The 27,341-nt window shown below is 38.1% G+C and overlaps 1 protein-coding gene across 2 annotated transcripts; it reads right to left on the bottom strand.

Moving 5' to 3' along the window:
- Nucleotides 1-8,380: 8,380 nt before the first annotated feature.
- Nucleotides 8,381-13,057, bottom strand: GJD2 (gap junction protein delta 2). Of its 2 annotated transcripts, none has more exons than XM_039705582.1 (2): nt 12,781-13,057; nt 8,381-12,157 (listed from the first exon to the last, which is right to left on the bottom strand). In XM_039705582.1, the coding sequence occupies exons 1-2, from the start codon at nt 12,849-12,851 to the stop codon at nt 11,473-11,475; spliced, it is 756 nt and encodes a 251-aa protein (XP_039561516.1). In that variant the 5' UTR covers nt 12,852-13,057; the 3' UTR covers nt 8,381-11,472. The 2 variants fall into 2 exon arrangements, with proteins under 2 accessions (XP_039561516.1, XP_039561515.1); XM_039705581.1 differs by having other exon boundaries at nt 8,381-12,316.
- Between the last annotated feature and the right edge of the window lie 14,284 nt (nt 13,058-27,341).

Consider the following 27,341-nt stretch of genomic DNA (forward strand, 5'->3'; position numbering starts at 1 on the left):
TTACAAATTCAGCTGCAACAAATTCAGTTTTTCCATCATGTATTTCTGCTATAAGCTCTCAGAGGATCATAGGAAAGATTCTAAAAACTGCATTTGTACCTGACAAAATATTTGTATGTGATCAAAGCTCATCTGCACACCCACAAAAGAAGAGAGAGAGAACAGCAGGTGGGAAAACTCAAAATACACCATTCCCAACTACTGCCACACCCGTTACAGGAGCCAGCAGCCCATAAAATACTCATCTCTACAAGACCAGAGAGGTGCAGGAGTACAAAAGCAAGGAGAGGACCCAAACTAAAGATTCAAGGGAAGGATTGCTCTGTCTAGGCTCTTCTCAGGGCTGCCCTAGTAGAGCCTCAACACCAAAGTCTGGATATTAAGACCATCAACATGAGTTATGAGTACAGCATCATTTCATGGTTTTACCCTAGCTGAGGCAGGGGAATGTGCCTAAGGATATGGGATTTATCATGGGATGCAAGAGAAGTTCATTTCAAGATTTATTCTGGGATGTTTAGGGGACAAGCCAAAGGTGGGGAAAGAAAGTGTCTAGACAATTTTGGGAGGACCAAGTGTGAGGATAAAAAACAAAGAGGCCAGTCAGGCACAGTTCTCTTCTTGGTATGCTTCTCTGGCCAGAGCTGCACCTGACCTGCTCAGCCTGTCCCATCTTTCAAAATTTCTTTCAGTGAGGGACTCTCTACTGGGTATGTCTGTACCTGGGTCTGGGTGCCAGCAACTGCAGTCAGGAATCCCATGTTCCTGTATGGAAGCAACTGGAGAGGCTTGAGTGAGTGAAACCCAGTGGCAGCTTTCAAAAGATGTGTATGTGTGTCTGTGTGTGTCTGTGTGTGAGTGCAGGCTCTGCACCAGCAGCTTCAGGGAGGCTGCAGCCTCAGGGGCTCATATGTGCAGGTGACAGCAATCGAGGAGACTGAGATCTAGTGGCAAGTTGTACATTTTATATGTCTATATATATACATATATATATAAATACATGTATATATATACACACATATATATTTTCACTGGGGTATCTCCATGCCACACAACAGATGGAAGTGGGATGAGCTCCATGTGAGTGTTCTGTGTCTGATCTGTGTAGCCAGACACGTTTATGTGTGATGGATGTTTCTGTGTGTGCACCTGTGCATGTGCATCCTGAGAATATGTGTTCAGTCTCGTTACTGCTTGGACCTGGGGCATGAAGCTTACCCATTTCAGGGCTATCAGACCCAGCAAAGTATAAATTCACCACACAATATGTTAAATATTTTTTAGTGACTATCTTAATTCATTGCCCCAGTTCTTTAAACACTTTAAGTTACTCTCTTCTGACACTTGTTTAATTATTGCATTGATACATTCTGTTTTAAAAACAATTCATAGTATTTCCAGAGTGTGCAGCCAACTATATTTTTTCTTCTTTGGAAGACCATTAAATTTGAGGATATTTATCTATTTAAGTATTTTCATCTTCAGTGTTGAACTATCCTGGATCTCTGAATATGATGAGTATAAGAAAGTTTTCTAAAAAGATTTTTAAAAAATAGCACAGGGACAATTACATATTATGCTTATCAGTAGTAAAAAGGAAGTTCAGGGTTTTACCTATAGTGGGATTTTTTTATAAATATAGGGGACTGTTTAGAAAACGTTAACCTAATTGTTTTTCAGTCTTCTCGCTAATTTGCATATGACATTATGTTCTTTTCCAGATAAGTCTAAAGATTTCTAATTGGCATTGACAGGAGTATCCTCACATTTCCTTAGGTAGAATTTAATATGAAATGTGCATTAATTCTGTAATGAGTCAGCATTTCTGGATGAATGTTCCAACATAAAGAAAGAATTTTGCTGTGAATATCTCTTAGCAACTGAGAAATTACAGCTTTCATTTCATTTTAAAACTCCTGTTTTAATATGTGTTTTAATAAACCTTTTTTTTTTCACTGTGGAGGTAATACATGATTTATCAAGACTTGCCTTGGACTCTTGATAATTCAGCTGTCTTGCACAAGAAAAACATGAGATATTGTTCTGAAGGATGGTTGAAGAATCCCTGGACAAGCGAGAATTAGCAAATGCCAGGGTCTTTCAGTTGCTGAGCCCATTACAGCCCCTGCAAAGGCACCAGCAGGCAGAAGAGAGCAGCAAGTACAATCCCAGAGCTGCTGGGTCTGGGGAATGGTCACATATGCGAGGTGACAGGCGCCTCTGAGAAGTGAGGACAGGGTGAAGGCAAGGACAAGCACAGCTTTCCTTCCCACTTCTCCTTAGCAGCAGAAAACTGGCAAAGCCAGCTCTTCCTGTTCTCTCTCTCCCTCCCTCCCTCCCCCGTGGTTTTGCTTAATGCTGCTGAACAGGCTGGAGCCAGTTTTGTGTTCTTTAGTTCCTGTGAGGATATGAGCCACTGTCCTAGGATTAAATCTGGGAAAGCATGGTTGCTTGAATGAGAGTTTTGACTCTATTGTGTGAAGAAATGCTGGCCAAAACAAATTAGAGAGGTTAGATGTTTTAGTAGTTAAGCAAGTCATACAGTACTTTCAAGACAGACAACCAGTGGCAACTCAGGTGTTAATTACAATTAAATATTTTCATACAGGGTTGCACCAGCCTTGCAGAAGCTCTCACAGCCTCACAGTATCATCAGGGGACATTTCTAAGCAAAACTCTAGTTTGGATAGGACTGGTAGTCTAAACACAGTTCCATTTTTATATTTTTGCTTCAGAAGCTGTCACATTTGCTAAGGAGACAGCATGGTCAAGGACCTCCTGACCATAATGTTGGCAGAATTCCTTTCTTTCTCCTTTATTCAAAGCAAGGTCGCCACAACAAATATTCATAGGCTTTTCAGTACTGAAAGGAGTCAAATATCCAATGCTGCAGAGTTCCTTGGCACACTGTATTGCTATAAACTCTTACACTGCAAAGTGTAAGGTTCTATTCCAATGGTGCCACAGTTTCAATGTATCAAATTTGACACCTTTTCAATAAAATAGGCTAAATTTAGATAACCATATGCTCATGCTGACAAACTAGCTTCTCCCTGATATGTGTTTTCATGAAAGAGTACAAGAGGGCCTCAAAGTTTAATTAGTCTTAAATTAATTCAAAATATTGTATTAATTTACAGTAGAAAGGTCAAGTTGTTGAGCAAACAGCAATAATGAATATTTTTTACTCAATGCACAAAGATTCAGCTGTAAAAAATTCCATTAATGTTAATAGGAGTCATGCTGCCAAATTCAAAAATCATGCTATAAATATTTTATCTGTCTATGCTCTTACTGCGCTCTAGTAAAACTTGCACAATTAAAGCCCCTTCTCTCTTGACTACCTGCTAAGCAAAGTTGAAGAGCACACGCATATGAACAAAGAAATGCTACTCTGCACTGGGGCAGCCTCACCTTGAATCCTGTGTGCAGTTTTGGGCACCACAATGTACAAAAGACATGGAGTTTTTAGAGAATGTACAAGGAAAGGCCACGAGGATGGGGGGAGGTTCTGGAGGGCAGCTGTATAAGGACTGGCTGAGGTCACTAGTTCTGCTCAGCCTGAAGAAAAGGGGACGCAGGGGACACCTCACTGCAGCCTGCAGCTTCCTTGTGAGGGGATGGGGAGGGGCAGGCACTCATCTCTTCTCTGCGGTGACAGTGACAGAACCCGAGGCAATGTCATGAACGTGAGGGGAGGTTTAGGTTGGATATCAGGAAAAGGTTCTTCACCCAGAGGGAGGTTGGGCACTGGAAGGGAAGTGGTCACAGCACCAACCAGACAGAGCTCGGGAAGTGTTTGGGCACTGCTCTCAGGCTCATGGTGTCACTCTTGGGGTGTCCTGCGCAGGGCCAGGGGCTGGACTGCATGATCCTTATGGATCCCTTCCAACTCAGCATATTCTGTGATTCTGCGAAGTATTTTATCAATAGAGATGTATTTATAATTTGTGCTTCAGCAACTTAACAAGATGAGCAAGTGTCACAGTTACATTTCAATCTTTCCGTCATTTTAAGAGATTTTTAAACAACTACTTGAAAAACTAAAAATGTAATGATTTTAAAGAAATCCTTCTTATTACTGACAATGTCTTTTTCTTAGTATGAATTGCAACAATATTGAATGACAATGTATTCACTTATGTATGATTAAGCCATAAAGACCGATTTAATTAATATATGTTATTTATATGATCAACGTCACTCTAAAATTCACTTCTTGTTCAATGTGCTTCATTAAGCATTATGATTCTCTTGATAGTTCTTGCTGTGTGGTCCTATTGGTCCAAAGCTGAAATTTGAGCTATAGATCACATAGATGAAGGCAGATAAAATTTTCAGTCTCCACTAACATAAAAATTACATTAATAAATGCAGGAGATATAATTTCTAAAAATGGAATAATTAAATTATGTTTTTCCAGGTTTTTTTGTACAAAACTCCCACAAACGAAATAAAACATAATTGGATGCCTTGTACATGTTTTTTGAAAAATTCTGTATTTGCTGACACTTTAAGAATTACAATACCTTGACATATGTGCAGAATCTGAGTTAATAATAATAATAATTTAAAAAGAATACCAGAAAAATTGCAGTTCCCTGTAGTTGTATGAGACACAATCCAAACAATAACCAGAATATGAAATTGAAGAATACATGAAGAAAATTTGCACCACACAGAATTAAAAATAAGTAAATAAAAACCCAAACCCCAAGTTGTGACATTAATATAAACATTTTAAATTTTTTTTAAATGTACTTCAAGCTTTTTATAAACCGAGGAGCTTCAGAAGTTTTGTGAGAGAGAAATACGAAGAATTTCACTTTGGGAAAATTGGTACAAACATATGTAGCAGAGGTAACAAATTATTTCCTTGGTCCTACAAATTTTGTTTCCACTTGCATGTGAGAAAATGGTGGTAAAGACTTGAATGTGTTGTCTGTCTATATATGCAAACTAAATATTTCTCAACTAACACTTGCTGGTAGGCATTTAACAATGTCAGACGTGCACTCCTCTCAGAGTTGTACATATGTACATATGTAGAATTGTACGTGTTCTTTCACAAAGAACATTGCTACAACAGGTTTTGTCTTCTTTTATTAAAGAAGAAAATAAAGGACTACCCTTCTCTTCAGAACCCCTGAATCTCTTGCACTTGAATATCACATGCAGTACAAACGTGGAAGCCCCTTTATTTGTTTTGGCCTTGCTGTAACTCCATTCATAATGTGCTCATCAAAAGACACCTCTCTTGCACCTGAATATCACATGCAGTACAAACGTGGAAGCCCCTTTATTTAAGTTGTTTTGGCCTTGCCGTAACTCCATTCATAACGTGATCATCACAAGACACTCCTTAATGTACAGCTTTAAGTCTGGTTGCTCCATTAAAGTCTGCTTGATATCCATGTCAAGCACCACCTGTTTTCAGGCAGGCAGGATTTCTAGTGGCAAAATGGTTTTCCTTACAGAGCAGTGGTGCATTTTCAAAAAAAACCCTGAAGTTAGGGGTGAAACTAGGGACACCAATATTCATGATGGCTTTGGACTGATGGCTTTGTAATGCACTATTTAAATTATTCAAAGGAAAACAGGAAAATAGTTGGAAATAACATTTTGCTTACATAAGACATAATGCAAAGAATCTTGTATATTTGCTCGGAATATGTTCTGAATATGCTTAAATACCTAAACTGTTAAGTAGGGAAAAGTAAGTCCATAGCACACCTACTTTTCTCTAATGCCCATAAATCCTTACTTTTTTCCCCCAGTTTTGCTGTTATACATTTCCTTTAAGTTATCTCTTCATAATATGTATTTCTAATACGTTAAAAAAAACTCTGCTCAGTGTAAATTTAAAAAAAAAAGGATTTGACAAATAAAGCTTGTCAGTGAAAAGGAAATCATCTCTTCCAAATGTAACATTGCTTTACTGGTACAAATAATTTTCTATTTTAGCATTCCTCAAACAAAACCCCAATCGTTATATAGGATTAATTATTACAACGTGTTTCAAAACATAGAGAGCTGATTTCAAACAGTATTCTTTAAACCTTTCTCTGAAAAAAATGAATCAATCACAATTTCATTGTTTCAAAACATAGAGAGCTGATTTCAAACAGTATTCTTTAAACCTTTCGCTGAAAAAAATGAAAACATCAATCACAATTTCATCGAAAACTTCACAAAATATTTCAAAAATGAAAGTAACAATTATGTGCCATGAAATATATTTATAGCAATTTCATTGAAAACTTCACAAAATATTTCAAAAATGAAAGTAACACTTAATTATGTGCCATGAAATATATTTATAAATAAATCATATGCAGAAAATGCTGTTTTCAGTAAAAGAAAGAAAAGTCAAGATTTGTGAAATCAATTTAGGGTGTATTAGTTCTATGTCCTTTTTTGCCACACTACATATGCAAAAGATAGGTGGATTAATACCTTACTTTCCCATTTTAATTAATTACCTTTCACATTCTGTTGAATACAGGAGTAATTCTCATTTTGAGGGGATATCAGAAAGTCATTTTATATGTGAGTCTCCATAACCTAGAGATCAAATTCTTCCTGTATTTCAGGCACCACCAAGAAAAAGCTGATAGATTTTAATGTTGTGAAGGCAAACCTCTTAAAAGCCGTCACTTAGAGAGACACCTGCTCAGCTAAACTCTCTAAAGCAACTGGTATAGCCCATAGCCCCAGAAGTCACAGGAATAGGGTAATTGTTGGGGGTTTTTGCATGTTAAATATCCAGTAGGGTCATTGCATTCACTTCAGTTTCTAACTGTTTCTGGATATGGGACTTCTGTATCCACTTCTGAAATTCAATCTGTGGCACACTAATTCAATTTAGGTAAAATCTTTAAACAATCTTGCAAACATTTAGTTTCATATATAAATCTATATACATGGTTTATTTTTAATGCAGTGCCAGGGAATACTCCATATCTGCACGCATCTAATGGACTGCTGACTCCTGATCAACTTCTTAATTTTAATAGACATAATATGAAGCACTCCCTAGCTCAATTTTTCTTCATAGAGATACTACCAGAATTTCATCGACATTGATGGTGATGTTTAGGATCTAGTATTAATAGCTGATACTAACTGAGTGTGTTTCCTGAAATCTTATAATAAAATAGAATTTCTGGAAAGAACCTTCCAAAATATCCATGGATGGGTGTGCAATACAGAAATGCTATAATCTCTGCTGTTAATCTCATGAAATAAAAGCATTTCACCCAGCTGGGAATTGACTTGGTCCCACAGAAAATGAAGTATTTTCATTAAATTCATGAAGTACCAGGCCAGACTCTAAGTACTGAAAACATATGCCTATGTTCTCCTCACATGACCCAATTTTTTAATTCCTATTTCTGTACTTGTACACCAAATAAAGGCTTCTAACCTGTTTTCCTGAAGAAGCAAGGTGAAACAGTTATATTCAAGCAAAATAAAGCCAAAAGGATGCAGGCATGACGTCCACCTGATCCAAACTCTTGCCGTGAAAAAAATGTAATCTTTTAAAACTGTAGGAAAATAATTCTTCCTCACAGTTAACATTTCATGTACGTGCTTTCCTATAGTTCTCTACATAGCAGCAGCTTTGTGCTACCCTGTTAGACATAATGCAAGAAAAGCATTGTGCCCATACTGAAGATTCTGAGTGTTTCTTACTTCTTTAGCATAACACAAAGTAAAATCCATCTGACCACTTCCGTGATTCATTAATCTCAGTTGATGTCTCTGTTCTTCAGTTTTCCCTTGAAAAGGCTGAAAACCCTTCAGTCAGAGGTCTCTAAAACCAAATTCTTTATGGGAGCAGTGAATTCACCTTCCCTGTGCAAAAATGTTACATGTAAAAATGCAGCTAGTTTTCATTATGAAAGAATAAAATTCTTATTTTAAAAAATGTTTGAATGGACTCTCGTATCTTATACATATCTGGTGAAATGGTTCATAACCCCTATGTAAATCATTTTTGAAATTCACACAGGTGTGGCAAGCACAAGATCAAGTCTATATAGAAACGAAAAAATGTCATTATTTTATGTGCTGTTTAAAATTCCATGAAACTGATGGTTTATTAGATTCTGTTGCAATTTTCCATAGGAGCTTAGTGAATATAGCATTAATGTTTGCACTTAACATGACACATAATGTTTTCCACCAGTGAAAAACAATGTAAACAATGAAGAAAACAAACATTAACTCAATTTTCATTTTTAATATCTGATCCTTACAGAGATGTAAATGGTGAGACTAATTTATTTCACTGAGGCAGGAGCAAGACCTAAGTAGCCAGTAATGTGCTCTTCAGCTTCATGTTCACTCAGTTCTGTTCAGTTAACACACTTTTCCATTGCTGTGACAATTTTAAAGCATTTATTCTGTAAATGAATAGTCAGCTTTCATGCAAACAGTCCATTAGCATTAATCATATGATTTTCACAACATTGACAAAAAAAGGTGTTTGCTATATTTCTCTTGTCCATGACAAATGAGTAGTTGGTAAGAAATGAAAAATAACAATTTAAAAGGACAGTTAGAACAAGTCATCTCTTGACACATTTCATCTCTCATCTGATATATGAAAAGCTATATTCCAGGTATGGTGGATGATCTTTCTGTTGATGAAAATATAAGTCTTTGCCTACTTTATGACTGATCCTGTTACATAAATCGGCATTTACATTTCCTGGTGTTCTTCTCTTTGGACAAATCTGAAGAATCCCAACTTACTGGAGTACAAATGTGCAACTACATAAAAATAAAAATAAATTAACTGAGTCATTTGCATTGACTAATATAAACAGATACTTTCTAAATATTACCTTAGAATTTTAAGGTATTAAAATCTTATCTCTTTCAAGGCATGCACCTTCACTAGAGTTTGATTGAAAACTGCTAGGCAGCCACTGGAAAAAACTTGCATTAGGGCTTCTGCCTAACAGAAAAATATGCTGAACCTGAAGCAAAGCCCAATGAAGCTGGTTTTTTCAACTTTATTTTGCACTGGATCAAGCGCTTTGCACACAATCTCTCATTTCTTCAACATTAAAGGATTGCTAATGACTGTCATAGAATATTTTCCCTTTCAATATCTGTTCAAAATGAGACTTTGAAAACCATCCCAGGACTCTGCAAAATGAAAATCAGACTTGAATTTGTGTGTCAAATAATAATCTTCAGAAGCTTATTATTTTGCAGATGGAGATTTTAGCTGCCATGTTGTCCTTCTAAAAATAACATGCAGTTTTCCAGTGAGCATGCAGTCAACTAGCAATATCAGTGTGCGTTTTTATCACAAAGAATTTGAGAAATCCATCTTTAGAGGTTTCTATCATCAAATCAGGAAAACTCTTAAATTTATACATAAGGAAAATTATTTTTTAAGTCTTTAAAAATATGACACATCTTTTATGCTTCACAGTGGAAGAAAAAAGACAACAGATGAATGTGATAATGGATAGACTATCTAAGAATTAATCAACATTTTTTTAAAGTGACAATGCTGGCAAACGACAAGAATGGAATGTTAAGGTATTTGTTGTAAGCCAAGAGGAAAAGATTTATGTGCATCATCTCCAAGCCAATACATAATAAAATCCATTTTCAGGCTTGACATAAAATACAATCACAAGGCCATTTGTGACACTAAGCCCGTGTCTCCTTCTTATGTTATAAAGTACCCCCTGATTTTCCAGCACCATTTTGGCCCTTTTCTTTAAAGGGCAGATACTATTTAGTTAGAAATGCACTTGTATGTTTTTAGTCCTGATCCAACTCCTACTGCTGCCAGAGAAATATTTTCTGTTGAATTCAGAAGAAATTTTAAAAATGTTAAAAAATATCATTAAGTAAACCTTAGTATTCTATTCTGTATTAAGATAATTGCTGTTAACAGAGATTCATTTGAGACTGCCCCAGTGGCTTACCAGTAAGTTGATGGGACATGAACAACATATTTCTTAAACCAGCTGTAAGGCAGAAAAGCTGAGGTTACTATTTGGATTCCCTGATGAAAAGCTGCAATTGTTTCATTTATGGGTAAATGTATTCTGGCTATTCCTAGAGTGACCTTGGCAGCCAACTGTGTTGCCCTTAGTGTCAGCAGAAAGAAGGCTGTTGGTGTCAGTGGGCTTTGGATCAGGCTTTAAAGACAGAGAAAGCTTGCTTAAGGAGGAAAACAGACATGAAAAGCAGTCCTGATTTCCCAGGTTTTGTCATTTAGAGTTTAGAGTACCAACAAGACATTTTAAACCCTGAAGAATAATTGTCGTAAGTCAATTATTTTAACCCTGTAAGTTTTTTTTACAATTGTATACAAGAATAAAGAACAAATTTCTCTGGCTTACAAAAAAAAAAAAGGCAAGTATTTATTTATCAATAGATACTTTAGCTGCTTTTTACACCATTGCAATGACTAAACAAATCACACAAAATAAACAAAAGAGAGTATAAAATCATTTCGCTCCAGCTGGTATCCCAAGACAACCTTTTGACTAAATACAGAGTTAGATGTTTCAAGTATGGCACTTATATAAATAAGAGCAGAGAAAAGATGATATATTCACAGTTAAATGCAATGAACTCTCTTCCTTTGGTATGTGTGTCATCATAGGTGATTGTAGGTAAATGCATAACTCGGGTGGCATGAACCAACTCTGTCTTGTTCATGCACATATTAGGGAATCAATCAAAATGTACTGATATATTCTGCAGATCACGACTAATGCAAGATGTTTAAGGTCTCTGGTGTGTGTCTGTGTGTCTGTGTGTCTGTGTGCGTGTATGTGTGTGTGTGTCTGTGTGTGTGGACAGGCAAAGAAAAAATGGCAAAATTATATTCAGCATTTATTTTTAGCAGGACTAATTGATGCACAAACCATGATAGAAAATAGCTAGTAATACACACCAGGAATAAAGTCTGTGATTTAGACAACAAAATAAGACATCTGTGAGATATGTGAACGCAGATATCCTGACTGAGCTGTGGTTAGGTTCCTTACAGTGTGCTTATCCTCCTTTTAAAACATGCTTATGCCTGCACATTGCAACAGCGTCCCCCACCCCACCCCATATAGAGTATCCTTGCAGAGTTTTTGATATGAACATTCTACACATTTACAACAATTAGTCAGACAGTTCAAACTGTAAACATCCTAATGACGACCAAAAAGCTGCTTCACTGACAGATAAAACCCAATCATTAGAAAGAAAAGTAGGAATAATAGTAGCTGTGCTGTAAGGCTAGGTCAAGCATGGTTTTATAGCTGTTTTTTTCAGTCTTTTATATAGTGCTGCATTTTGCAGCTAGTTCAGTAAGTGGAGATCCAATACCTTAATGGCTTTCTTGGTGGTTTGATAAAATGCTTGCCTAAGCAATGTACCTTTCTCTAATGGTATCTGGGTCTGTTCCACCTGGCACAGTGTTTCAGTTCTGTCACAGCCTCACACATAAGCTGAGTCACTTGACTGAGTCCTGCCGAAGTTAGGCATGCTCATTCTTGGCAGGTCCTTATTTCTGATTTCATATATGGATTTCCTTTTTGCCTGTACTCCTCTCACTGCCATTTTGATCTTTCTCCAGCCCAAGTGGTTCAGTTCTGCCAAATTAAGCACCACACAAATCCCACTGACAGCAAACATGAATACCAAGAATACAGTCTTCTCAGTGGGTCTAGAAACATAGCACTCTACTTCTTTAATGCAAGGGTATCTGTCACATTCGTACATGGAAGGGACATTGAATCCATACAGAAAATACTGTCCCACTAAGAATCCAATCTCTAGGGCATTTCGAAAGACCACTTGGATGATATAAAATCGAGAAATGCCTTCTTGCCTCCTCATCTTTGATTTTGTAGTTCTGATAGCAGGATTGGGGATTTCCTTCACTTCTAAGCAGTCTGGTTCTGCCTCTTTGGTGGAGTTCTCAGTGTTTTGCAGCACCCCATTGACAATTGTGTTCTTGATTTTCTTACTGTCCTCACGCTTCATTGAATCCTGGTCCCTTTCCAAGGTAAGGAAGACAGTGGAGTACCTCCGTTCCCTTTGTTTAGCAGACTGGTGAACGGAGTATGTTATGAAGCACAGGCTGGGAGTGCACACCATGATGATCTGGAACACCCAGTACCTTATGTGAGAAATGGGGAAAGCCTGGTCATAACAAGCCTGGTTGCAGCCTGGCTGCAGCGTGTTACAGACAAACATCGTTTGCTCGTCATCGTACACCGTCTCCCCTACAATGGCCACAATGAGAATTCTGAAGATCACCACCACGGTCAGCAGGATCCTGCAACAGAGAAGCCCGTCAGTGCGCGCCGCCGCCGCGGGCCGGGAGCTGTCCAGTGCTGACCGGGCCCCGGCACCGCGCGGGGGGCGCGCAGGCTGCGCGGCACGGCCTCGGCGCTGCCCCCGCCCGGCCCGCTCGGCCCAAGGGCGATCGCACGGCCCTGGGGCCCCCGAGAGCACGGCCGGGAGAGGAGCGGGGCTGCGCCGGCAGCGGGGCCCCGATGGCAGGGGGGTCTCCCCGATGACCGTCCGGTGCCCCGTGGCTCCGCGGGGACAAGGACGGCGGCGCTTGCGGTGTCCCCGCGCCTCCGCGCTCCGTGCCGCATACCAGCCTCCCCAACACACACACTCACACACGCGAGCTCCAGGCACACCCCGAAAGAGCCCGGCCGAAGGGCACCGCGCCGCCGGGACCCGCCGTGCCGGACAGGAGGGGATCCCCCCGTGCTCTCCCGCGACCCTTACCTCCCTATCATAGTAGAATGCTGCTGCACGGCAGCTTCCAGTAGCCTCTCTAGAATAGTCCATTCCCCCATCGCTGTTCATCCGGAGACAAAGACTTTGGCAAGCGTAGGGGATCTCTTCACTTCTGCCTTTTTTCACCCCTCCTATTTTTTTTATTTTTTTTTTTTTCGGGGGAGGGCAAACAAACCGAAGAGCAGCCCGTCTCTACTGCCCGCAGTCCGGCGGCGGGAGGGCGGGAGGCGGCAGCCCTGCCGAGGGTTCCCGGCTCGGCTCGGCTCGGCTCGCGGACCGGCGGCGTGGAGGGAGGAAGGTTGGCTTTAATGTCTTGCTGCCTCTAATCTGCCTTTAAGTAGTCTCCGCTTGCGTCACTGACAGGTTGGTGGAGAGCAGCCAAAAGCAGCGCTCGGATTTTCTCATTTTTTATTATTCCGGTGAATACAAACAAATGAATGCAATAAAAAGAAATGAAATAAATAAACGGAGGAGGAGGGAGGGCGGAGGAAGGGCTGCCCCGGCAGGCACGAGGCTCGTTGTGCAGCCTCCTTGCCCGGCACAGCTCCCGCTGCCCCCCCGCCCCCGCTCCGCCCGGGAGCCAGCCCCGACAGCGCCCCGAACGCGGCTCCGGGGCGGCAGGGCCACACGGCAACCCTCCAGACACGGGCCCCTGACCCCTTGCCTCGCTCCTGGAGATCAAAACAGAAGTGGAATACAGCAGTGACCTTACGTGTTAGAATTGCTAAGCCCTGGAAGAAATTTGACTTCAAATTGCATCTCTATTCTCCCCTGATAACAATTATAAGAATCACTGCAGGGAAATGAAGCTCATTTATACATACACATTTCAGAGAATTCTGAGACTGAGATTGTATTTATGCTAGAAAAGACACCAAATCTTCATAAAGAGCATCTCTAAACAGTACAAGAAAAAAAGTATATTGAATAAATCCCTGCATTATAATCAGTCTGCACATTTTGTTCTCATTCATTTTACTGATACCCTTACAGACTGTACCTGAGACATCACCAAACATTTCCACACAAAACATTGGTACCAATTGGAATTGACTTCTCCAGTGAAGCAGTGTAAAATATATTCTTGTATTCTGTATATTTACAAAATAATCAAGGAAACCTTCACACCAGCTCAACTAATCTCACTAAAGAACAACATAAGAAAAATTCTTATCAGTTTTATCATAATATTCCTACCATTGAACTCGGTAAAATCAAATTCTTTCTAAAGCAGAACTGCACAGTCCATAATAAATAGTGTAGTCCTTTTATTTTCCCTTTTTTGCAGCTCATGAACAAATTCCATGTTATATTAAAGATGTTAATTGTTTTCTGGATAAATGGGACCATGTTTCATCTGTGCAAGAAGGCATCTGTATGCTTTAGACTCCCCAAGGTTTGTTGTCTTTTATTTGGACTATGCAGATGGTCTCTGCTTCACGTGATACTGGGTCAGTTGACTGATTGAATTAGGAAAGTATCAAACAAGAGAGGATCAGTGAATACACAGAAATTCTGCACAGAAATTGAAAGATTTTTATTCTCTCCCAGTCAAGAGTTGTTGGCTTTTTGTATATCGTTTCTAAAAATTGCTGCTGCAACAACACCAAAGCTAAAAAAAATAAGTTGGAGTTTGGTTTGGTTTATTTTAAGAGGGCTGTGGTATCTATCTGTCCAGCTACCCTGACAATAGAGTGTCTCATATAGACTGAAATTGTCTGTTTGCAGATGGATCTGAAAAAGAGAGAAATCAAGGAGTAAGGGAAGGCGTGTGTAGAAGGAGAGAGGGCAGGGAATATGCTAAGAAGCTAATGATGATAATCCTATTTAGCACACCAAACAGAGGGAAAGCCCATGATTGGAGTTACTGAAGAGAGGAGACAAGATTTTGGTTCATAGACAAATAACAGAATTTTTATAAAGGAAAGCCATTCCCTGGTACTGGGAAAGAAAACCCATTCATCTGAGCTTTTAGGACTCTTAAATGACAAAGAATTACATTCTGATCATATCAAACACTGGTCTATTAATTAACAGTTAGTCAGTGTTTGCTGTGTTACTGATAGCCCAGGAAGACAAGGAGGTGAAATATCATAAATGAATGTTGCAAACACATAGACATTGTTATTAAATTGCTTTTGATTTAATTATGGTTTGAAATTAAATTCTTTCAGACCTTCTTTTACATGAGTGGCATCTCATTCTGGAATACCTGACATCTCCTTTTTCAGCAGTAATCTCATATGCCACCCTGCAACCACATTCACACATAGGATACTTGGCCTTTCTCTTGAGAAAATTTACAGAACTCCAGACCTTGGTGAGTTTTGAAAAAAAAAATCATCGGTGAGAAGGCCAACTTTCATTTTACATGGCTAAAAAATTCAGAGGAAGTTTCTATATCTCAAATTTACATGTATGATTTCAGAGGCTATGAATTTCTGTCCTTTACCTGAGGCCTAACTTGGTGTCAAAACAGAAGTAATAAGAATCGCCATGATGTTCTCTGAATGTTTTACACAGGAGGAAAAATGTATGAAGAATGCAATTTACTGCATTTCTATTATCCTTTTTGTGAGTAACAGCAACCTCTGGACTTATCTAATTGTCTAAATCAAATTGTCTAAATCAAAATGTGCTCAGACTATGTATAGTCATGACTGTAAGTTGTAGACATAAGAAGATTTTCAGCTTCTAAAGGTTCATCTTAGTTTTTACACCATTCCCCTGAATGCTTCGGCCAATGTTAAACCAGGATTTGCAGAGCAGCAGGCTGCCAGAGATGCTGTGGATGCATATTGCACAGTGCAGACATTCAGATTGGAAACCCATGCTTACATTTCATTCAAAAGTATTCAGGATTATCAAAATTTTATATCTCCTGGCTTACAAAGAACTGTTTCCTAATGAAGCAGCAATAACAGTTTGCAACAGGGACAAGCTTGTCTTGTTCAATATTTTTATTTGTTGCATAGAAAGGAAAGAAAATCAGCTTGCTATTCAACACATAAGCTTTTGGGTGGTAGGGTGTATTTGTGTTCCTCGGGCTTTGCATTCAAAGAGACTAAATATTCCTGTTCCATCCAAATTCAGTATAAACTCTGTCACTCCTAACAGGATCTCAAACAAGCTTTGCAAAAACAAAAATTCAATCTGCATGTGTTCAAAGATGCCAGTGCCGTGATATTAATTTCTGATGAAGTAATGTAGACTAAGTTGATCTTGGATTAGGTCTGAAGAATGAGACTGTATGTGTCCTCAGTTTGAAGCCAAACTGAGGTTAATCTGTCTGTAAGAAGCTGTAGGCCAGATTCTCTCTAAGAAATCCAGCCCTTTTGCCCTGATCTGGTTTTGTAAAGGGTCTGGAGAGCAATCAAGTCTTGTAAAATGTACATTCCTCAAGGATGGAGCAGAACAGACTGAGAGCAGAACTGACACATTTGGCTTGTCTGTCAGACCCCCTGCAACCTGGACGTGGATGACATGAGCAGGTCAGGCTGAGGTAGCCACATGGCCAGTACTAAACAGCATTATTCCCCTGCTTCATTAATTTCTCTGCTGAGGTTTACTAATATAAAAACATTAGTAAAAAAAAGCATTGTACAGATCTTACATGAGCATTCCACAGTCACTTCCTCCTTTTAAAGTTATACATTTGTTCTAAATTTACTCCAAATATTTTATCTTAAAATAAATCAAATCAATTATTAGTACTATGCCAACAATCTCCCTCAATGCAATCTTTTGCAGTTGCTTGCAGTGTGTCCATCATAGTATGTAAATATATGCCATATTTATATTCTAAAACTGCATGGCAAGTGACCGTATTCCAATGTTACATTGGAAACCATTATTTCCACCATGTGTAGCAAACTTGAAGCAAATTAATGAAATATATTAAAATTAAATAAATATAGGCTATTAATAAAAAAAATAATGGAGTTTTCTTTTAGCAGTTTTTGTGAAAAAATTACATTGCCCTATAGCTGTATAACATATAATGTGACTGCATTTTCTAAATAGTGTCACAAAAGAGAGATTTTTCAGCATTACTTTCATAAAGCTTTAGAACATTCTTTGAAAGATTGGTACGATAAATGTTTCATTTCTGATAGTATTTGGTGTTGTCCATGAAATATAAGTCATTAGCTACTAAACTGAAAATGTCATTTTAAAACCTCTCATAGCCATCTGCTATGCTCTGTTTTCATTTGGTGCCATGTGTGTATTAATGAAATGATTGCATCAGATTAAATCTTTTATTCATAAAATCATCTAGGTCATCTGTTTCTACCTACACTTTCTCTCTCATTAAAATGAGCATTTGTGTGTATGTTACCTCCCCACTGTATGAGTACAATTCTAGCTGCAATTAGCTGCTAAATGTAGATCTTAATAACTTTCTAGTTACAGAATATTTTATCTCCTGACGGAAAAAAATCAACTAAGTTTTATGGGGCTCTTTTAAGCTGTCCGCAGGGACCTTTCTATGCACAAATTAACAGCTCAAATCAATTTCTTAGGAAATAACTTAGACCTATATAGTGAATTACACTTGCATTTACTTCTGGCATATTTACAGCTCCTAATGCAGCAGTATTTGCACTTCTTGCAAACTCAGATTTATTTGCAGGTAGGGTGCAGCCAGGAGAAGGAAAATATCTTTGAAACAAACACTTATTATTTGACAGGCTCTGTAAAGAAATACAAAATAAGTAAAATATTCTACTGACCAGATCATCTGCTGCCAGTCTGTTGAGTTTCCTTTCTGACTCTCACCAATCTCAAAAAAGTACTCACGTTGGTCTAAAGCATCCAAACATCCATTAATGCAATTTCATGGATTGTAATGATCTAAGCGTAAATTTGTAAGCCAATCTTATGTGGGTTTTCATTTCAGTTTTATTTTTAAGTTTTCATATACACTACTGAAAAAGCCTTTCAAAAATATCTTGGACAGAAAAGAGTGTGAAGAAAAGAGTGTGTCTCTATAAACAGATTTAGCACACATTTTAAGGATATATAAGGATATAAGGAAATATCTACATACATAATTATTATTATCTACATAATATAATAATTAATTCAATATGGGAGTGAAAATTTTTCACTGTTGAACAAATGATTTTATTCCTAGAGTCTATTCTTTCAAAGATACATATTACAAAATAAATGTAGCCAAATATAACTGATTAGGGTATTGTGATAAAATACCAGCCAATTATACCACCAGTATGCCAGAGCCAATGCAGAATATTGTTAGACTCACTTTGGCAAACCTTATTTTTCTCTTTTCCATCAAAAAGAGTCACAAATTTTCATCAGAAGAAACATAATTATTTAACTGTAATAATACCTTTAAAAATTTATATTATATCATAATATCTCCATCCTGTGGTAGTAAATTTTCATTGTACTAATAGCAATTCCCACTGGCTTTAGATGAGCCAGAATTTTAAAACCTTGAAGATATTTATACCAGAACATTTTAAAATTTCCTATGGCAGAATATGAATTGAGAAATGAGAAAGTTATTGAATGCTTCAGAATATCCAGAACAACAGAAAAATAAGATCCAGTAATAAGGAAAGAGTCCTCTCTACTGGAACTCCTGGCAGTATTTTGATGCTTTTCCTATTCCATACAAAAAGAAGAAAATGAAGTATGAGAAATCACGCTTCAATATTTCAGCATGAATGCATTACATCAAGCACTTTTTTCAGACCTACTGCTTATCTCTGCCCTGTCTACACTTGTCTTCAACCAAATGCTGAATCTCTGTAGTCCCAGCTGCTTTCAGTCTGATGACGTGATTACCAAGGAGCTCTTTTCCTTTGTTTTGATTGTTACACCACCATATGTCTTCAGTATTCCTGGTGCCCCCCACTCTTGTCCTCTCCCTCCCCATCTCACCAGTCACAGAAGGGAATTCACATTACATTAAAGCTTCCCTTCAGAAGCCAGGCTGAAACAATCCCTTGAAATAACTAGGGCATTCAAGCGATTGACTTGAAAGTAAACTATGTCAGTGAACGGGAGTGAAAAAGCAGGAGCTCAGTAAGAAATGCAGAGGGGTTGTAATCCTTCCGTCACTCAAAGATTCTACAGTTGTAACAAAAATTTGTGAAATATATTTGATATCAATTCTATTTCAGATACCTAAGGTATAAATACATGTTCATGGGTATGCAGATGTATGTATGTATGCATGTGTGTCCTGGCTGGGCAGTCCTATTGATGGTGAGACAGAAACTATTGAGGGGCAAGGTGGATCAATTCAGGTTGCAGAGCTGAAAGCCATCCAGGTGGATTTGCACATCACTGAACAAGAGAAATGGCTAGTGCTCCACCTCTACACTGTGGCATAAATGGCAGCAAAAGTTGTAGGACCGTGGCTGAACCAATGGAAAAAGACCAATTGGCAGCGCAGAGGGAAATCTTCTGGGCTACTGAACTGTGGCAAGACATCAGCACCCGGGCAGAGAAGTCGTCTGTAAAAGTGCATCAAGAGATGAACATGTGCTCAAGAGCTGGGCTATGGAAAAACACCACAATGGACAAGTGGAATGGGCTGCCAAGATTAAAGTGTCTCAGGTGTATTTGAACTGACAACATAAGGGTGAATATTTCTGGCTTGGTGGGCCCATGACAGCTCAGGTCATTAGGGAAGAGATGCAACATCCAGGTGGGGCTCAGGACTGAGGGGTGGACTTAACCATGATAATCTCCCAGATTATCCACCCTAACTGTGAAATATGCACTGCACTCAATCAGGTCAAGTGGGAAAAGCCCTGTGGTGTGGGGGATAATGGTAAAAACATAAGTATGGTGAGGCCTGGCAGATTGACTACATCGCCGTTCTCCAAACGAGCCAAGGCAAGCACTATGTGCTGACCACGGTAGAAGCAACAACAGGATGGTTGGAGACTTACTCTGTGCCTCATAACCCTGCCCAGAACACCATCCTGGGCCCTGAAATCAAGTCCTGTGTAGACATGGCACTCCAGAAAGAATTGAGCTGGACAATGGGACTCATTTTCAAAATAACCTCATAGATGTCTGGGCCAGAGAGTACAGTATTGACTGGGGGTGCCATATTCTCTATCATGCACTGGCCACGGGGAAAATTGAGTGGTGCAATGGAGTGTTAAAAACCACACTGAAAGTAACAAGTGGTGGAACTTCCAAACATTGAGATTTACATTTTAGTGAAAATTAGTTAACACTCGATTAGCTAACACCTGATTAGTTGACATGTGATTAGTTGATATCTGATTAGTTAACACCTGATTAGTTAAAACTACAGGCTCCACCTCTTGAGCTGGCCCTGCTCAGTCAGAACCTCCTTGCCACAGAAGGGGATAAAGCCCCCACAGTGCATGTGAGAAATGTGTTAGGGAAGAGTGTCTGGACTAAGCAAAGGCAAATCTATCCCTAGGAATTCTCCAAGAATCCACTTCTATGAAATTACTGAAGTAGTTAAATTGATTCTGTGGGGAAAATATATTTAAATTCTACAAGATTTTAGATTTTGTCCAGGTAAGATCCTAGGTAAAAGCTATTTAATTTTGTATTTCAGTAACATTAGTAAATTTGGACCAAGAATATATATTCATAGATTTGAGAAAAGAATCTTATGGACTTTGTGGAGGTGATTAAATATTTTTTTTAATTATTTTCAAATTAATGTGAGTTTATAAATATTCATTAGCATCAATTTTTTAGTCTAGAATCTTAATCTAGTATATAGAGCTACACACTTTTACTGGAAATTACCAATTTACAGAGCCAGAATGCTTTCTCAGACTCATCCGAATCATGCACATCTGAAATTTCACAGGTGGTGATTAAAACTGGCATTTTTGTGAGTTCCACAACTGTTACTAACAAACAGCATCTGCTCAGTGCTGTGCAACATGCTTTGTTTTCATAACACCATTTGTTAATCTTTCCTAAAGAAAAAGATTTCCAGGATGAGTGTTTAATTACATTTTTGTAATATTTCCATTTCAAAATGGAGTAAAATCAAATTCAGAATATCAATTTCTCTTATCCCACAGGAAATTGAATGCTTACCTATAGATTTTCCAAAATATTTCATGTTCTGAAGTATTCAACTCATAACTACATTTTTCAGAATCTATTAGAAATGGTGTACTTTCCACTATAATGGAGGATTCTGTGGCACAACAAGAGAAAAAGATAAATTCAATCATTCATGAAACATTGTAGGACAGCTGCAAATGTGTATGATTTATTTACGTGTATTTAAGAAAAGGACAAATCAGCATTATGTGTAATGTTGCTATGGATTGGAAGTTACAGCTTATTTTTCTAGATGACAGTGAAATCCACATAATTTTTTGCATAGGTTAGAGTTGCTCAAGGGCTGCACTGATTTATGTACATCCTATGCAAATCTGTCCTCGTTTGAATCAAGTATTTACTTAGCATTTTAGATTTAGAAATTCTGTTCTGCAATGTTTGCAACCTATTTCACACATTTCCTGCAAGAACATGGGAATTGTTTTCCTCTGATCAACTTAACCAAACCATCACTGATTTATAGAAAAACATAAAGAAAAAGAACATTTGTCATGGTACCTTGCTTCATGCTTTCACCAATCTAAAGCTGTGTTGGTTCTACAAGTAGGAAAGAGCATGGAGAGACGTGTCTTCCATTACTCTGTCCACATCTTTACCACATTCCCAGGAGCTGGGGCCTGGGGTGGGCAGGATGGCTCACCCTACCAGCAGCACCAAGCACCTCTTTGAGTCACCCCTGGACACGTTTCCCACTTGTGCTTGCCCAGCTCCACACCTAGCTGAGGATCAAGGGAAGCTGAAGGGCTACATTACACACCCTGCATTACATACCTCTTGTGTGGGATAAACACCCAGATCAGAGCCTGAACTACAGAGTCTTTAAAATGTTTGTCAGTTGAACTTCAAAGGATGCAACAGAGTGTGAATGTTACATATTTACATTTACATGCAAATGGACAAATATTTTATATCATGAACATTTTTATCAACGGTTGATTTTTTACCAATTACTAAGATGTATTGCCAATATTTCATCAGGTTTTACCTACGTTTTCTGGGTTTTTTTCAGGTTTTCAAGCATCTCTTACACCTGTATATCTCTGTATGCCTGTACCTGCCAAAACACAATAAAGGATATATATTTTCTTCAGTAATCCTCCACATAATGTCTTCATTTCACATACAAATTCCTCATTATAGAGTCATTCAAGCCCATAAGGGGGTCATACCTCCTAACATGGGACAGTAACTCATCCTGATTTACTGCACAGAGGCAGGATGAAACACATTCTTCCTGGTAGAAACTTCTAAGAATGAATCTGTGAAGGACTTGTTGCATCCCAGAGACTTCCCTTTGCCTAAAAAGAAAAGAGGATTTAGAGTGAATCAAAAAGCCAGAAGGACTAGGGCTCCCAAGTTTTCAATTTAATTAAGAATTTTCAATGCTTAAAATAGATGAAAATTACACACAGCTTTCAGATGGGAGTTTCAAGATGCCGTGGTGAGACACAGCTCCCCAGTGTTTTCTCAAAACAGACACTCTCCTGATCTTAAAAAATAGAAATCAGTTGATTTCCAGCCTTGGTTTCACTGTATATCCACCCTACAGTTTTGGTGGACAAAAATCAGGCAAGGTGATTCAAGTATTTTCTGATAAGCACTTAAAGGTTTCAACAATTTAGAATGCATTTCAATCAGTAACATGTCAAAAAAAGCATGGATAAATTATTGATCTGCTTTGTTTCATTAGTGTTTTTTTATACATTTCATAATTTTAGCTATTTCCTTGGCATGAAGAATCAGCCTGGGGACAGAAACTGTATTACAAAGGGAAAAGGCTCACAGGAATGCTAGTGCAATGGGGAAGAGAAAAAAAAATGTCAGCCAGTCCCACAGGGCTTTAATAAATATTTGTGAAGCATATTTAGTTTAATTACACCAACTAGTTATCAAAGTCGCAAGCCATGCTACCTGAAATGTCAGTGCAAACTGTACCTTGGGCTTGAAGGCACAATGCACTGCAAAAATAAATGTGTGAAATCCAAATATGACTGCCACAAAATCAAACAAGGCATGAGAGAAAACATGAGCTCAAAGATAGATCAATTAATCCAAAGAACACCAACTAGACAGGTGGATGAGTCATACACACAGTGTAGGCACAGCTTCTGCTGAATGGAAAATACAACTTAACAGCTCATGTTTCACTCTGAAGACAATGAGGCCAACAAGATAAACTAAATTGGGTGGCAAACCTCCTACCTGTACCATGACTGCAGAAACATTCTCAAACAGAAAGCACGGTCTGAGTTTCCCCTTTTGAAAGGTCATTCTTCAGCCCCTCTCAATAATGTGATTTTCATCCGTTTTTAAGATTGGGGTGGGGCGGGAGGAAGTATAATGTAAAGACATTGGTTCTGACATCATAAAAAAGATGTTATGCTTTCTTTTCACTGGGAGGGTTGGTCAGAGAAATATATCAAGTGTATATATCAAAAGAATTAAATTGAAGATATTTAATTGTTCTTTTCCCAGAAGCAGGGAAAAACAGTCTTTCCAGAACGAGAAAGGGCATGATGATTGTTCTGCAGAGCCCTATCACAGCTGCCTCTGAAACAAATCAAGCATGCTGCTACAATGGCTTTAATTAACTTGTTAAAATATTTTTATTTTTCACTAAGTGAATGTGTAGATAAGAAAACCAAATCACAATACATTCAGAAATGGCAAAGTTAAAGAAGTACATAACCCAAATTCTAAGTGGTCTTCTGTGACTGGGTATTATTGCCTTTTTACTCAAGAGAGAACAAAAGAGTTTCTTATGTATGATATTTATTATGAAAATAATTTTCTCAGAAGTCAGAAAGTACATTCAGAGTTATGCATCAAGTTGCACTAGCATCTAGATTGAATCACACAGTGTGAAATAGCCACACAAAGTGCCCTTTTTAGCTGCTATGTTCAATGGCTGACTGGAAGCATGCACTGGAGATTTACAGCATAGGAAGGAAAAAAAACTATTTTGGAAAATAACTATACCCTCACCTACTTTAGACAGCCCTACTAGTATCATCAGCTTCAAAACAAGAGCAGTGTTTAGATTTGTTTGACCTGAGATTTGGGCACTTTTTTTCTTTCCTTTTTTTTTTTTTTTTTTTTTTTAATGGACCTAAGAATATAGTGCAACCTTTTTGTTCCACATTTAAGGTATATCTGAAGTTCTAGTCCTCCAAAGAAATACTCACTGAAGCAAATTACATTGGACTCTTCAAGAGACTTTTCAAAAGGTAAATTTGTGTAAATTTTAAATCATTATGTGTAAATTTGAAATCATTATAGAAATGGCTGAAGTTGGATACAGCATCCTCTTTCCCTAGCCTACTTCCCTCCATTGCTTTCACCAGGCAAATTGTGGTTTTAGAAAGACCAGGGAATTTGGAAGAGAATAGCAAATGAATGTGAAGAGTTCATGTCATAAACTAACAGCAGGAGTGAACTTGTGACACACAGGTCTTGCTGATAGCCCAGGAATTTCATTATATACTCTTCAGTGCCATCTGCTGTAACCAGATGCATTCAAAAATTTAAGAGATAATCAAATAGCCAGTCTCAATAGCTGCATGTCAGGGAACTCTAGGCTTAGGTTTGTTCTATGAGGCTAGGATCCTATTAAGGAATCAGTGCACATCATTGCCGAAGATGAAGAACTTGGTCACAACTGTAGACACATTCTTTCAACTTTTTGCCTCAATTTTTTAAGCTGCAGCAAAACACCTTTTACACAATTTAGAAAGAATTGTTACTTTTGTACCACAACACCTCCTCCAGCCAAACAGGGACAGAACTGCACCTGCTGGCGTGACTTGAGAGCAGCTGTCCATTTCATGTTCACCCTGGGAGCTTGGGAAAGAGAAGACAAGAAACAGTATCTTCCAAGGTAAAAGTTGGATTTGGGTGCCTAGGCTCCATAAACCTAAACTCATAAGACAGTGGCAAAGCCTTTATCTCCTCTACCACCAATCACTGAAGCTGCTTTTTTAGATGAAGAAAATATAGCTCCATTAAACACTATATTATCTTAATGTCTTTTCTGCAGTTATTGCAAAGAAAATAATGATGATTTTGTGTGTTTCCTAGAGTAAGTGTACAGTGTGATTGATTATATCAATTCTGTCCTTCAGGATTTAGACAGATCTCTAAAGCTCAGAGTCCTAGAGAACAACTATCTGCAGAAAAGTCATTTTTTCCAGTAGGAATTCCACAATTGTCCATGACAAGTTACATAATGTATTTTCCAATAGAACATTTAATAAAATTCATGTACTGTCATGTACATTTTGTCTGTGTGAATGATATGCCATAACATCATAGAATCATAAAGGTTGGAAATGACCCCCAAGATCATCAAATCCAGCCTTTGCCCAAATATCACCACTAAAACTATAACAAAAAAGTAACAAAGTGTTAGTCCATGATCTGGTTTTTGTTAGCTTTAGGACACTTAAACTTTGATAGGGACTCCATTTCTCTGGAGGCTACAGACAGACACACTGAAACATTTCCTATACATAAAACCTTTAAGTCTAAACAGTCAAAATAAAGGAAAAGAAAAATAATGACAAATATTTTTTGCTTTTTCATATTGAGAAATTCCAGCCAGTAGCACCAGAATGGAGAGTGCTGTAGATTTAGCAAAGAACCACCAGCAGTTGGGTTTTGGATAGCAGTATTTATCTGTTCTGTGGTATTTGTGGCATTCTCTATACTTAGATTGGCAAATGCCACAAATTCCATGATAAATTTAAACACTGTGAGTGATAAATGTCAAGCTTTTAATAGCACCCACTGTCCTTCTGTCACCACATGACCCTATTAGGAGATTGCACAATCACTATCTCTGTATAATTTCTTATACAAGAATTAGCCTTACAGCACTTTCAATGGCAAAATATTTGCTTTGTATAAGTAATGGGACTCTTTGAATATCTCCTGCAAAAAGAAGAGGCTGCAGGGTACTTACTATTCCTGATGATTTCACTTGCATTTTATTTACAAAAATAAAGTCAGAATGTAGTTTCCTATTTCTGTTAGGTGTCAGTAAAATGGACAGGATTCATGATCTTAGTTGAAATAGCAGAAAAAGTTTGATGACAACAGGTGACAATATGTTCCATCAGAAGAAAAGTCTACAAAACCATTGCTGCAGCCATTAAAATGCAGAATGTGACACCAGACATCACAAAAGTTTTCTCTGGCCATTTTTTACATTTTCAGCAGCATTTTAGTATCTCTGTGGCACTTTTTGACTGTAGATTGTAAGAAGGAAAGAGTATTTCACACTGTCACTAAAAATACTTAAACTCTGATCTCAGAATTCCAAAGTTCTGAGGTTTTCCACTGAGCACAAAAATAAATCAAGAATTAACTTCTGTCATAGGAAAAAGGCTACAAAATATTCACAGTTTTGTCTTACTAAAATACCTCTGTGATGTTTCTGACCAGAAATATTTTCCTTTCCATTTGTTGTGTGGCACAGACATGGTCTCTGAAACTTCTTACCAAGTCAGAGATGCCCTTACATTGCAAAGATAAAGAGAAGGCTTAGGGAAAATATCTGTGTATATATATATGCACAAATATGTAAATATACATTTCTGTGTGCATGTATGTATGTGTGTGTATGTGTGTGTATATATATATACACACACTTTTTATATATAAAAAAGAAGTAAAGGGGTTTTGTTCTTATGACTCATTCAGTGGTTTGTCTTTAAAATCTGTTGAGATTTCTAGTTCTGCAAGAACTCTTATCCTTGCTCACTTATCAGAGAATCAGAGTATTGTGAACACATACACACAGAGACCTAAAGTAGACAATTTTCTTGTTTAAGGTTAATGGTTCTTATTCTTTTTAGGTTTGGGGTTTGATTTGGTTTGGGTTTTTTAATATAAAATAGTGACTGTTTTTTAAGATAGAAGTCTGTGTCTTGAAAATAATTTATGTCATCAAAATAAAAAATAAGATTTAATGTGAAATTAAGTGTCAGAACTCATATATTACGTGAGGATATGGCTTGTATTCCCTAAATGTTGATTCTTTTCTTGATAGCAGATACTGTAAAATCACAGTGTGTGCTTCTGGATGCTGTGGAAGATATCCCCACAACTACTGGCCCAGCAGTATGTGCCTCCCAGAGCCTTTCCTTCCCAGAAGGCAATCAGCTCCACGTTTCCCCCGTTTGCTGTCACAGCCAGCTGCAGAGAGCTGCAGAGGGGGGTACCTGTGTGGCATGAGTTGCTGTGCTGCTGCATTTCCACTCTCTCTAAAACAGCTTGAGTTGGAGGCCCCTCTAACATTCAGGAGCTCCTTGATTTCCCTTTGAGCACCATCTTTGCGCAAAAGCGTGTCCAGAAGCCACAGTGTAACTCCCAAGGTGTTTGACAGCCCTTTGGAAAGAAAGCTCACATAGCTCTCATTATTGTTGACAATGACAATGTCAGTG

The sequence above is a fragment of the Passer montanus genome, unplaced genomic scaffold (assembly GCF_014805655.1).
Source record: "Passer montanus isolate IOZ18808 unplaced genomic scaffold, ASM1480565v1 scaffold18, whole genome shotgun sequence".
NCBI lineage: Eukaryota > Metazoa > Chordata > Aves > Passeriformes > Passeridae > Passer > Passer montanus.